This window comes from Ahaetulla prasina, chromosome 4, assembly GCF_028640845.1.
Source record: "Ahaetulla prasina isolate Xishuangbanna chromosome 4, ASM2864084v1, whole genome shotgun sequence".
Classification (NCBI taxonomy): Eukaryota; Metazoa; Chordata; class Lepidosauria; order Squamata; family Colubridae; genus Ahaetulla; species Ahaetulla prasina.
The window spans coordinates 103,155,088-103,167,394 of NC_080542.1; the positions used below are offsets into that span (position 1 = coordinate 103,155,088).

General features: G+C 34.9%; 1 protein-coding gene across 2 annotated transcripts in view; it reads left to right on the top strand.

The window, feature by feature from the left end:
• The window catches only part of SKAP2 (src kinase associated phosphoprotein 2), a 317,205-nt gene that overhangs the window by 249,160 nt on the left and 55,738 nt on the right, over positions 1-12,307 (top strand). For both annotated transcript variants that reach the window (XM_058180970.1, XM_058180969.1), the window contains exons 7-11: positions 417-494; positions 2,875-2,958; positions 9,238-9,362; positions 10,259-10,322; positions 10,734-10,850. In XM_058180970.1, the coding sequence (XP_058036953.1) occupies positions 417-494; positions 2,875-2,958; positions 9,238-9,362; positions 10,259-10,322; positions 10,734-10,850 (468 nt within the window). The remainder of the gene's footprint in view (positions 1-416; positions 495-2,874; positions 2,959-9,237; positions 9,363-10,258; positions 10,323-10,733; positions 10,851-12,307) is intronic.

Genomic DNA, 12,307 nt, shown 5'->3' on the forward strand with positions numbered 1-12,307 from the left:
TGGAAGGAAGTGATGGAGGGAATGAAATAACATTATCCTAGACAGAGGTATGGCTGACTGCCTGAAATCCTGAACAGAAGTGTCTGTGCTGCAGCATTAATTTTCTTAATGGTAAAAGCAGATGATTTTCTTAACTGATTAATGTTCCATGTTCTACTAAATAAACAATCCATAATGTTCTTTTCATCCTTCTAACTATACCAAAGAAAATGAACTCAAATAACTTAAAATGCTTCAATAAATTTTAACTATTTTGTACTCCAGTTTAATGTGTGCTAATGAATGTAAATTGTTAATTTCTATATTCAAATAAGCTAAACCTATAGTCATTAGTTAGTATATATTTTTATCCAATAGGAGGTTATTTCATAGTGCTTTAAAAAATGGTTTGTTCTTTATGTCCTTTTTTCTCCCAGGTCATCAGTTTCTTCCAATTGCAGCACAAGATCTTCCATTTGTCTCAGTATCTGGATATTTGGAAAAACGTAGAAAAGGTAAACTAAAAAGGGTGATAGAAATAATGCTTTAAATTTTTATAGTAATTGCAATCATTTTGTTTCCGGAGGCAAACGATTCACTTATTTTGGAAAATATTGAAAGAATTTAACCATAAAGTATAGGTGGAAATATAATGAACATTTCCTTCTAGCAATACAGTTCCAGTGTATCTGAGCACCGTGGACAAGAGAAGTTGGTTGTTTCTGTTTTTAATCCTGTCCCATAACTTCAGGGGATTAAAAACAGAAGGGTCATCGAGGTTGTATTCTATTCAACAAAATGAATTTATGAAAGATGAATAGCCATCCATCTCATTCTACAAAGCAACTCTAGATAGAGCACAATTAAAATACTAAATATTGAAATACTAACTAGATTAGATATAAAACTGGAGAAGCCAAAGCAAGAATGGCACATTGGTGGCATCCTCCCTACTACCTCTAACATAGAACATAGGGCTCCCAACAGGGCCCAAGCAACCTAGCTGAGTCAAGTTTTAATGTTCTTCTGGAAGGCCAAAAGGGTGGAGGCAGATCTCACCTTTGGTGAGAAGGTATTCCAAAGAGAGTGGCAGAAAAGGTTATTGTCAAGTCTGAAACTGGCAAGATGACCGAGGCCATCTTGGAGGTTTCAGTGTTGCCACCATGGTGATAAGGAATAGGGAGGAGAGAATAGAGATAGTTGGAGTTTTGTAGCCAAAACAAAATACCGTATATACTCGAATATAAGCCGATCCGAGTATAAGCCGAGGTCCCCAATTTTACCCCAAAAACTGGGGTAAACTGGGGACTCGAGTATAAGCCGAGGGTGGGAAATGAGGCACCTACCGGTTGGGGAAACCCTCCCTCCCTCAGCTGAGAAGGCTGGCGGCTCCCTCGCCCCGCCCTCTCACTGCACCGGCAGGGCTTCCCCGCGCCGTCCGGTAAAATGTGAAAAAAAGAAAAAAAAAACAAACTCGAGTATAAGCCGTATATACTCGAGTATAAGCCGAAGGGCTTAAAAAAAAACAACAACTCGAGTATAAGCCGTATAGACCCGAGTATAAGCCGAGGGGACGTTTTTCAGCACAAAAAACGTGCTGAAAAACTCGGCTTATACTCGAGTATATACGGTAGTTTCCCCTGAGAACCAAGGACAATCTCACAGGTGACTGAAGACAGGAGGAATGAAGTTCCCAAGCAACCAGACAGCACTTTGATTGGACCATGTGACTGTTTGGGAAAGGGGGAAAACTTGTACTTTTAATTAGGTAAAAACCACGGAAACTTTTAGAGTCATTTTCACCAGCCTGTGCCAATATAATATATCCAAGAAACTTGTTCTTTGAGGAAACTGCTTGCTTCAGAGTTCTGTTTGCTATGGGTGTATTCTTGGAACCCTGACAGCTATCCTCCTACACCCTATCAGCTGAAACTTTTTAACCAATGGGGTCTGCAGCAGGCCCTTATGCTGGAACAAGTGGGTTGTGGGCCAGTCCATTGGGGCAAGACAGTTCCTCAGATAACCTCTTTCTATGCCACGTAGGACTTTAAAATACCTTGAATTGGACCCAAAAGCAAACCAGCAACCAGTGCAGCTTGTGCAACAGGAAGAATGTTATCCATTCTTAGGGTGTTTACTGTACTTCTCATTAAGCACTGAAGAAGATATTTGGGTTCAGCTATCTGCTTCCTAAGAATATTTTTCTTGTTTCAAAAGACAAGAAAAATGTCTAGGATTTGTAATGTAGATCCTAGATTCAACTGCAGTAGCTTTTCTATCCTGCTATTATTTCATCATAATCTATAAAAAATCATATTCTGGAAAAGCACATTGTTCATTCAATACTAAACAATAGATGCTGCTATTAATAGCCACATATTTGAGATACATAGAACATACATATCACTAGAAGTTTTTATAAAATGAAAAATAATACCTTACAACAGTAAAAATAATTTACTGGCCCTGGTGAAAAATGAACATTTAAGAATTTTGAAAAGGAAAATAGGGAAATAGTATGTATGTATGCATCTTAAGTTTCAGAATCTCTGAATTGGATATATGCATTGTCTTATGCATTATCATATAATTATTGAAATATACAGTTGGAAAGAAACTCAGAAATCACAGCTTACCCTATGTTCAGTACAGGATTTCCTTAAACAATTCAAATATCTATCTAAGATCTTTTTGAAACTGTGAGAGAAATGTATCTGAGGGCAGGTGCCAAAGTTGGTGAAGAATAATTCTTACTTTTGGCATTCCTTGCTTGTATTCATATTTGCACCAGAATATATCTTTTCCATTGCACATCCTGAATTGTTTATTTTGGCCTGTTTGTAATTAACAAGTTTTTTTACATGTAGAAATCTATGTGAATTATTTTAATTGCAGATCACAGTTTCCTTGGCTTTGAGTGGCAAAAACGTTGGTGTGCTTTGAGTAGAACAGTCTTCTACTACTATGGAAGTGACAAAGGTATTGCAAAATATAGGGACTATTTTGAATGCTGCTGAATGGATATTAACAGTTAACTGTTTGTAATGCAAAGTCAACTGTTTGTATTGTATTGTATTGTATAGGGGTTATCTTGAATGTTGCTTAATGGACATCAACAATTAAGTGTTTACAGGTCACAGAGGCCTCTCTATTGTTTAATTGCAAACCGGATTTACGTGCAGTTTTCCTGGCTTTCATATAATTCTCCTGTGCTTCCAGATGGTGTAAATATACTGTCTTAATGAAATGTTCTCTTATATTCTTTCTTATTTTCTTTGGAATTTGATGTGAGCCATTTTTTCTGAACTTTTTAATCAACTTCCAAAATGATACAGCATTATCTTGGTTTAGTTTCATTTGGTAGTTCTTCCTTCTCCCACTATCATCACCCCAAACATGATTTCAGTATTTTTGATCTGTTAAGTATCATCAGGTTTCGTTTGGTTCCAGCTTGTAGAGGAGAAACCTCTACAAGACATTCTGTGTTGCTATAGAGTTTTTAAGTTAAGGTTTATTTCATTTCATAGTAAAACATTGGTTTTTACAAAATCCAGGTGATGTATCATATTGCTGCACAATCTAGTAAGAAGATGTTTCAGAAAGATGTGTATAAGCTAACAAATGTCAAAAAATTAAAGTAAAAATAATTTACTGGCCCTGGTGAAAATGAACATTTAAGAATTTTGAAAAGGAAAATAGGGAAATAGTATGTATGTATGCATCTTAAGTTTCAGAATCTCTGAATTGGATATATGCATTGTCTTATGCATTATCATATAATTATTGAAATATACAGTTGGAAAGAAACTCAGAAATCACAGCTTACCCTATGTTCAGTACAGGATTTCCTTAAACAATTCAAATATCTATCTAAGATCTTTTTGAAACTGTGAGAGAAATGTATCTGAGGGCAGGTGCCAAAGTTGGTGAAGAATAATTCTTACTTTTGGCATTCCTTGCTTGTATTCATATTTGCACCAGAATATATCTTTTCCATTGCACATCCTGAATTGTTTATTTTGGCCTGTTTGTAATTAACAAGTTTTTTTACATGTAGAAATCTATGTGAATTATTTTAATTGCAGATCACAGTTCCTTGGCTTTGAGTGGCAAAAACGTTGGTGTGCTTTGAGTAGAACAGTCTTCTACTACTATGGAAGTGACAAAGGTATTGCAAAATATAGGGACTATTTTGAATGCTGCTGAATGGATATTAACAGTTAACTGTTTGTAATGCAAAGTCAACTGTTTGTATTGTATTGTATTGTATAGGGGTTATCTTGAATGTTGCTTAATGGACATCAACAATTAAGTGTTTACAGGTCACAGAGGCCTCTCTATTGTTTAATTGCAAACCGGATTTACGTGCAGTTTTCCTGGCTTTCATATAATTCTCCTGTGCTTCCAGATGGTGTAAATATACTGTCTTAATGAAATGTTCTCTTATATTCTTTCTTATTTTCTTTGGAATTTGATGTGAGCCATTTTTTCTGAACTTTTTAATCAACTTCCAAAATGATACAGCATTATCTTGGTTTAGTTTCATTTGGTAGTTCTTCCTTCTCCCACTATCATCACCCCAAACATGATTTCAGTATTTTTGATCTGTTAAGTATCATCAGGTTTCGTTTGGTTCCAGCTTGTAGAGGAGAAACCTCTACAAGACATTCTGTGTTGCTATAGAGTTTTTAAGTTAAGGTTTATTTCATTTCATAGTAAAACATTGGTTTTTTTTTACAAAAATCCAGGTGATGTATCATATTGCTGCACAATCTAGTAAGAAGATGTTTCAGAAAGATGTGTATAAGCTAACAAATGTCAAAAAAATTAAAGGAAAATTTATTTGCTTATGGCAGTTTAAAATCTGGATGCTACTGAAAACTTCAAGACAGTTGAAATTTGTATTACAAATACAATGTGGCAGTGTTCATGAGGGAGCACAATAGATGCTTTCCTTAGCTTACTGTAGTTTTTTAGTTTCTTCCCCGACTTTCCAATTTTCTGCCATTCACGATTTAATACTTAATAATTAAGGACAGCACTGGAATCCACATAACTTCAATACTGTAATAGCCATTTCAGGTCCCAGGATGTCAGACAAATAAACCAGTAACATTTCTTTATAAGCCATAGGAGTTTGGACCATCCTCACGGACTATCTTGGAAAAAGCAACATCCAACATCTTATAGAAATTTATTGCTGTTAGATACTGTCCATTTTTGAGATTCTGTCATAGTTTCACAGTTCCTTTACTTAGGAATACTGTTTTGAGCCTGTTCTGCACCACACTGAGAAAGTGAAAGAGAATCAGAACAATTATGTTTACATCAGGGGTCCCCAATCCCTGGGCCACAGATGAGCACTGGTCCATTGCCTATTAGGAACCGGGTCACACAGTAGACATGATTGGCAGACAAGTGAGGGAGACCAAAACCATTCATTCTCCCTCTGGTTCAAACAAAAATTGTCTTCCATGAAACCATTCCCTGGTGCCAAAAAGATTTGGGATCACTATTTTCCAGCATATCTCAGACACCTCCTGTTCTAACTTCCTCTTTTATCTCCTTAATGAGTTGACAGGTTGGTTAATTAGGGCTAAGATAGACTGTTGAGATAGCTTAATTCATGATAACTGTGAAAGACAAGGGTAAGAACAAAGTAATATGCTGGTTTTGTCTGGTTGATTTCATCTTTCTTGCCATAAATTTCTGTTATTGATCATAGGAACAATTAAACTAAAAGCAAGTACAGTCATGGCCGAAATTGTTGGCACCCCAGAAATTTTTCCAAAAAATCAAGTATTTCTCACAGAAAAGTATTGCATTAACACATGTTTTGCTATACACATGTTTATTCCCTTTGTGTGTATTGGAACAAAAAAAAAAGGGGGGGAAAGCAAATTGGACATAATGTCACACAAAACTCCAAAAACGGGCTGGACAAAATTATTGGCACCCTTTCAAAATTGTGGATAAATAAGATTGTTTCAAGCATGTGATGCTCCTTTAAACTCACCTGGGGCAAGTAACAGGTGTAGGCAATATAAAAATCACACCTGAAAGCAGATAAAAAGGAGAGAAGTTCACTTAGTCTTTGCATTGTGTGTCTGTGTGTGCCACACTAAGCATGGACAACAGAAAGAGAAGAGAACTCTCTGAGGACTTGAAAACCAAAACTGTGGAAAAATATCAACAATCTCAAGGTTACAAGTCCATCTCCAGAGATCTAGATTTGCCTTTGTCCACAGTGCGCAACATTATCAAGAAGTTTGCAACCCATGGCACTGTAGCTAATCTCCCTGGGTGTGGATGGAAGAGAAAAATTGATGAAAGGTTGCAACGCAGGATAGTCTGGATGGTGCAGAAGCAGCCCCAAACAAGTTCCAAAGAAATTCAAGCTGTCCTGCAGGTTCAGGGAGCATCCGTGTCAGCGTGAACTATCCGTCAACATTCAAATGAAATGAAACGCTATGGCAGGAGATCCAGGAGGACCCCACTGCTGACACAGAAACATAAAAAAGCAAGACTACAGTTTGCCAAAATGTACTTGAGTAAGCCAAAATCCTTCTGGGAAAATGTCTTGTGGACAGATGAGACCAAGATAGAGCTTTTTGGTAAAGCATATCATTCTACTGTTTACCGAAAACAGAATGAGGCCTACAAAGAAAAGAACACAGTATCTACAGTGAAATATGGTGGAGGTTCAATGATGTTTTGGGGTTGTTTTGCTGCCTCTGGCACTGTGTGCCTTGACTGTGTGCAAGGCATCATGAAATCTGAGGATTACCAAAGGATTTTGGGTCGCACTGTAGAGCCCATGTCAAAAAGCTGCATCCGAGATCTTGGGTCTTCCAGCAGGACAACGACCCCAAACATATGTTAAAAAGCACCCAGAAATGGAGGGCAGCAAAGCTCTGGAGAGTTCTGAAGTGGCCAGCAATGAGTCCAGATCTAAATGCCATTGCACACCTGTGGAGAGATCTTAAAATTGCTTCTAGGAAAAGGTGCCCTTCCAATAAGAGAGACCTGGAGCAGTTTGCAAAGGAAGAGTGGTCCAAAATTCTGGTTGAGAGGTGTAAGAAGCTTATTGATGGTTATAGGAAGTGACTGATTTCAGTTATTTTTTCCAAAGGGTGTGCAACCAAATATTAAGTTAAGGGTGCCAATAATTTTATCCAGCCCATTTTTGGAGTTTTGTGTGACATTATGTCCAATTTGCTTTTTTTCCTCTCACTTTTTTGTTTTGTTCCAATACACACAAAGGGAATAAACATGCGTATAGCAAAACATGTGTTACTGCAATACTTTTCTGTGAGAAATACTTGATTTTCTGGAAAAATTTCTGGTGTGCCAACAATTTCGGCCATGACTTGTGTTTAATGTCAAAACTCACTTCAGAAAATGTGGAGAAAATACAATTAGTGGAGTCTCCACTTACTGTTTCCATGCTATTTAGAATATCATCAAATTTGTAAGAACTGCACTCCCAAATTATTAAGGGACTATCAGATCACTCAGAAAACTGAAACTTGGTTCAGCAGTAGTTCAACATATACTACTGTAGAGTACTTGATATATCTTTAATAGGATCTTCAGCACATGAAATCAAAATGAACTGCCAATGAGGATTTGAAACTTAACCAATACATACACAAAAAAGAGTATATCAAACTGAAATATAAAGATTTTTAAAAAACTAAAGAAGAAGAAAATCAAAGAAAAAAGTGCAGAAAGTAAAAAAAAGAAAGGGAAAAGATATTTGAAATAAGAGTTTAATAATAGTTTAATTATAATAAAGATTACAAGAGTGTAATAAGAATCTTTCCCATGGGAGAATTCTTTCGTTTTGAATTCTTTTTTAACAAGTGGTAGGATGAGATATTGAAGTTTGGACACTAAAGCTAACCATAAGGAACTAAATATTATAATTAAAGGAGAAAACAGTTAAATTTGATTCACTAATACCGAGGGAAGAAAAATATTTTAATATTGGACATATTAAAGGATATTTTTTAACAATGGACTTGGAAAATAATACTATCTCTATTGGTAGATTGTGTTTAAAAAATATTATGGAAGAGGAACAAGTTTTACTTGACAAGATTGAGATTGATTTGAAAATCAACTTAAAAATGACAGCCTACAAGAATGATATGAAATGATATGGAAAAAGATGCTGCACTGGAGAGACAAAAGAATCAGCTGATGTCTTAATAATTAAAAGGGTTATAGAAATAACAAGCCAAGAGAATTACCTGGATAATTTTCCTGTATTGAATTTATAAAAGAGACTTCTTAAAGGTTTGAAAATTTCTCTGAGGAAAACAAAAAATCAAAAGAAATCAAGTTTGAGGACATTATTTCCTTATACAATATAAGGAAGGAACATAAAGTTGATTTATTTGATCAATGTTAAAATAGATACATTGCTTATGGACTTTTGCTGATCAGGATTGAAACAAGAAGTCTTTAAGGATTGCTTATAGATAAGCAATATAAAAGACAAGATCAATTAATTGTATTCTACGAGATGGTAAATTATAAACTTGTTTATGATTATTCATAAAGGGCGGTCATTTCTTTATACATTCTTTTCTTTACTATAGTCATATTTTAAATTTCTTTTTTTAATTTCTATTATTTCTTTTCTGCTGCTTTTGTTTTTTCTTTTGATTTTTTCTAGTTTGCATTAGTTTTTTGATCTTCACAATTTTAAAACTCCTGTTTTAAAAAGGAGTTTTTAAAACTCTTTTTGTCAATATACATTGAACAAACAACATACTAAACCTGTAGCTAAAGCTTTACAAATACTGTTAACTGCATCTGAAGTTCACTTTTTGAATTCCGATACTGCGCAAGGTATAAAAGGGAGATCATCCTTTGTTGGTCCATTGATTACTGAACCAAGGAGAGACACTGATTTATGGAACACTTGTATTGCAAGTTCCAGGTTCCAGTTCTTGATTCTGTCCCCCCTGCGAGGCATCAGTGTGTGCATTTCACGCTAAATAAGACCATCTGTAAGGATCATCCTGTGGGATTCTATAAGCAGCCTTTTCAAAAATGTTCTTTGTAGTTTCTCCTTAAAAAAGAGTTTTATCTTTCAACCATCACTAAATCCACTCACAATAATGTTTAACTCAGCCTCTTGAATATTCATGAAACAGAAAAACAAAATCTGAATAAATGATAACCTGGTGGGACATTCATTTTCAATGTTGCAAATGAAATTCTATCTTTACTTTTCATCTACAACAGACAAACAACAGAAAGGTGAATTTGCTATAGATGGCTACACCGTCAGAATGAATAATACCCTTCGGAAGGACGGAAAGAAAGATTGCTGTTTTGAAATCGCTGCTCCTGATAAACGCATTTATCAGGTTGGAGTTTTTATGTTGTCTTGAAATTAAATTGATAAAACTGTTACTGTTCCAGTTATGGAGACATTAACATTTTGGTAAAACATTCCCTGACATGTTGGAAACAGAGCTGAAATGGGGGTGGGGGTGGGAATCCTTTATTTTCTTATCTTGTACATTCATATAATAGATTTTGCAAAAAGATTGTTCTAATATTAAATTTTTGGATAAGAACAGCTCGTATGTCATACTTATCTGCTGGCTCATTTTACTGCTTACATTTAAATAGCTATTATCTAATAGGTTTGTCTGATTTCTTGGATGAATAATGTTGTAAAGTAATTGAATATAAATTCTTCAATGTTAAATATGTATTGCATTGCTTAGAGGCCTAAGAGGGAAATCAAAGTTAAAAGTATGCAATGTGAGATCTATCAGCTAGGCATCAATGTGAAATGTAAGTTTAATAAGTTTTAAATATCTGAGATTGCAGTTGAAAGCCAGTTAATTAAGTTGTCAGGTACTGTGTTGGAATGTGACAAGAACATTTTTAAGAAAACTGTACCTAGCAGTCTAAAGAAATTCATGGGTGTCTTCTAATTGTCAAGGGCAAATTTTGTTCATCAGTCCTGGTTTTGACATTGATGAAGAGAAGCAGCTTTTTTTATGCACAGCTGCCAGCTGCTGATCAGAGTTCTAAATCCATCATCCTCTGCTTCAATTACGTAAATTTGTCAAAATTAACTGTACATTATAAGAAGCATCCTTGCAAGAAAAGTATCAGAAGACATGTAAAGAATTACTAATGGTGTCTTGAAGAAGTGACCAGAATGCTACTTTCTTGGCTTTATTAATATAGTGCTAGTTATATTTTGATGCTCATAATTATTCTTCTCTAAAATGAAGTTTCTGAACAGTTTACAGCTGCTACTCCCAAAGAAGCTGCAGAATGGGTAGAGAGGCTGAAATTTGTATTACAAGGTATGCCAATTGCTAACGAGACACTTTGCCTATAATACATGCTGGAAATAGAAGCTTCCCTGTTTTTTCTTTGTTGGTCATATGATGACTGTGTTGTTTCTAATAATGTGTTTTATTTTTCATCTGTGTGTATTTATGAAAGATTAAGGAATTCTTTCTATATGTAGAGAGGAGAAGTAAGTGCCATTGTACCTAGTTGACTCCCCTTCCAAAGAAGCTTAAACAAAGTTTTCATTCCTAATTAAAGTCCTATAGTGTTTGTATGTGAATTGTTTAATAAGTACAATTAGAAGGCATGTATTGTATTACTTTGATATGAAAATGGGAGGATGTGAGCGTGCTTTTGCTCTAGAGAGTTCCTTGTGAACCTACTTGGCTAGGTTGACTGAATATCTTTTCTGTGTTTAACAGACATGGGATCTCTAACTATTCCAGAAGAGGAATATGATGACATTGAGGAAAATTCCATACTTCCTTCTCAATCAGGAGGAACACCTATTTTTGATGACATTTATGAAGAGCTTCCAGGTATTTTTGCTCCAGTTGATTGAAAGGGCTGTAAAAGTTGGTGATTATTCTTTATGTGGTAGCAAGTAGAATTTAAACAGATTTCACCAATCTGGTGCCCTCCAGGCATTTATTCACTAGTTGGGAATTCTGGGAAATGGAATGCCAACATTTAGACCATGTGAGGTTGGAAATGGTTTTATTAGATATGGGGAACTGTATGTAAATCCTACCTCTTGGACAAGTCATATACCTCTGCCTCAGAGCTGTTTATAACTTTTGAATTTAGATATTTGTAATATTTGAATTCAGTAGTAACAATATTTTAAAATAAAATTTTTATATAAGGGTATTGACATTACACAGAAATTATAAAAACCATCTCAAAAGATTATTGACTCATTAATATCATTTCTGAAATGTAATTTTTCAGTTAGAAAATTGACTCTCATATTGACTGACAGACTAACTGCCTTATTTGATCTTTTTTAATTTAGTATATAGTTCTTAATCACATATTTCTTCATTCTTTCTATAAATTGTCACCTGTTCCTTGATACATGAGATTGTGTATTTTAAAGGAGTGACAGGGTAACTTGCTTTGTTTGCTTTTAAAGAGGACCTGCTGATGAATAATAAATAAAAGCACTGGAGCTGTACTTGAGTTTTTCTACATCCATCTACAAAAATTTGATTATGCCAAGGTTTTTACTAATTTTTTTATTCCATCTAGTTATGGCCAAGATTTCTAGTTCTTGACAGCCAGATGTAAATCTCATAAAAATATTCTTTATGGCACACAGAGATGAAATTCATTGTGGTGAAAACAAAATGGCAAGAAGGGTTTCATAAGGATATAAAATCACATGGAAATCAGGTTTCCCACTTGAGGTTGTATAGAAATGAGATCTTAAATAGAGAACTAAAGCACTTCTATACTAAATGTAATAGGAATGTAAACAGTAGTCTAGGAAACACTGGTGTTATCAATCAGAAGCTAAGTGATACAGTATAAATTGCATAAATGCATGTTACGTAGTAGATATTTCCAATCTTTGGAAAATATAGTTTGCATTAAATTTAGCACACTGTATAAGGAAAGGGGCTTATTGAAAAGCATTGTTTTTGACAGATGGCTTTAGGAAGCTATATACATATTTGACTCTTCTATAAAAGTTCCTTTTGTGGCTTATGAAGACACATCAGTCAAGGAATGTGCAAATTACATGAAGCAGGACAAAATTGGAGGAAAAGGGCTATTGTCATGTGTTCTTGTTGGTCCCTTCTGGAATTAAAAATTGACATTCTCTTACGTAGGCAAATATTACCAGCTTATTTGCTTATTCAAGGTTTTCTTTTTTTTCCTTCTGTTCATTTTCCATTTCTCAGAGACTATCTGGACAGTCCTTGCATTTTTGTTGACAAGGTTTTTCAGAAGTAATTTGCTATTACTTTCTTTTGAGGGCTGAGAGAAAGTG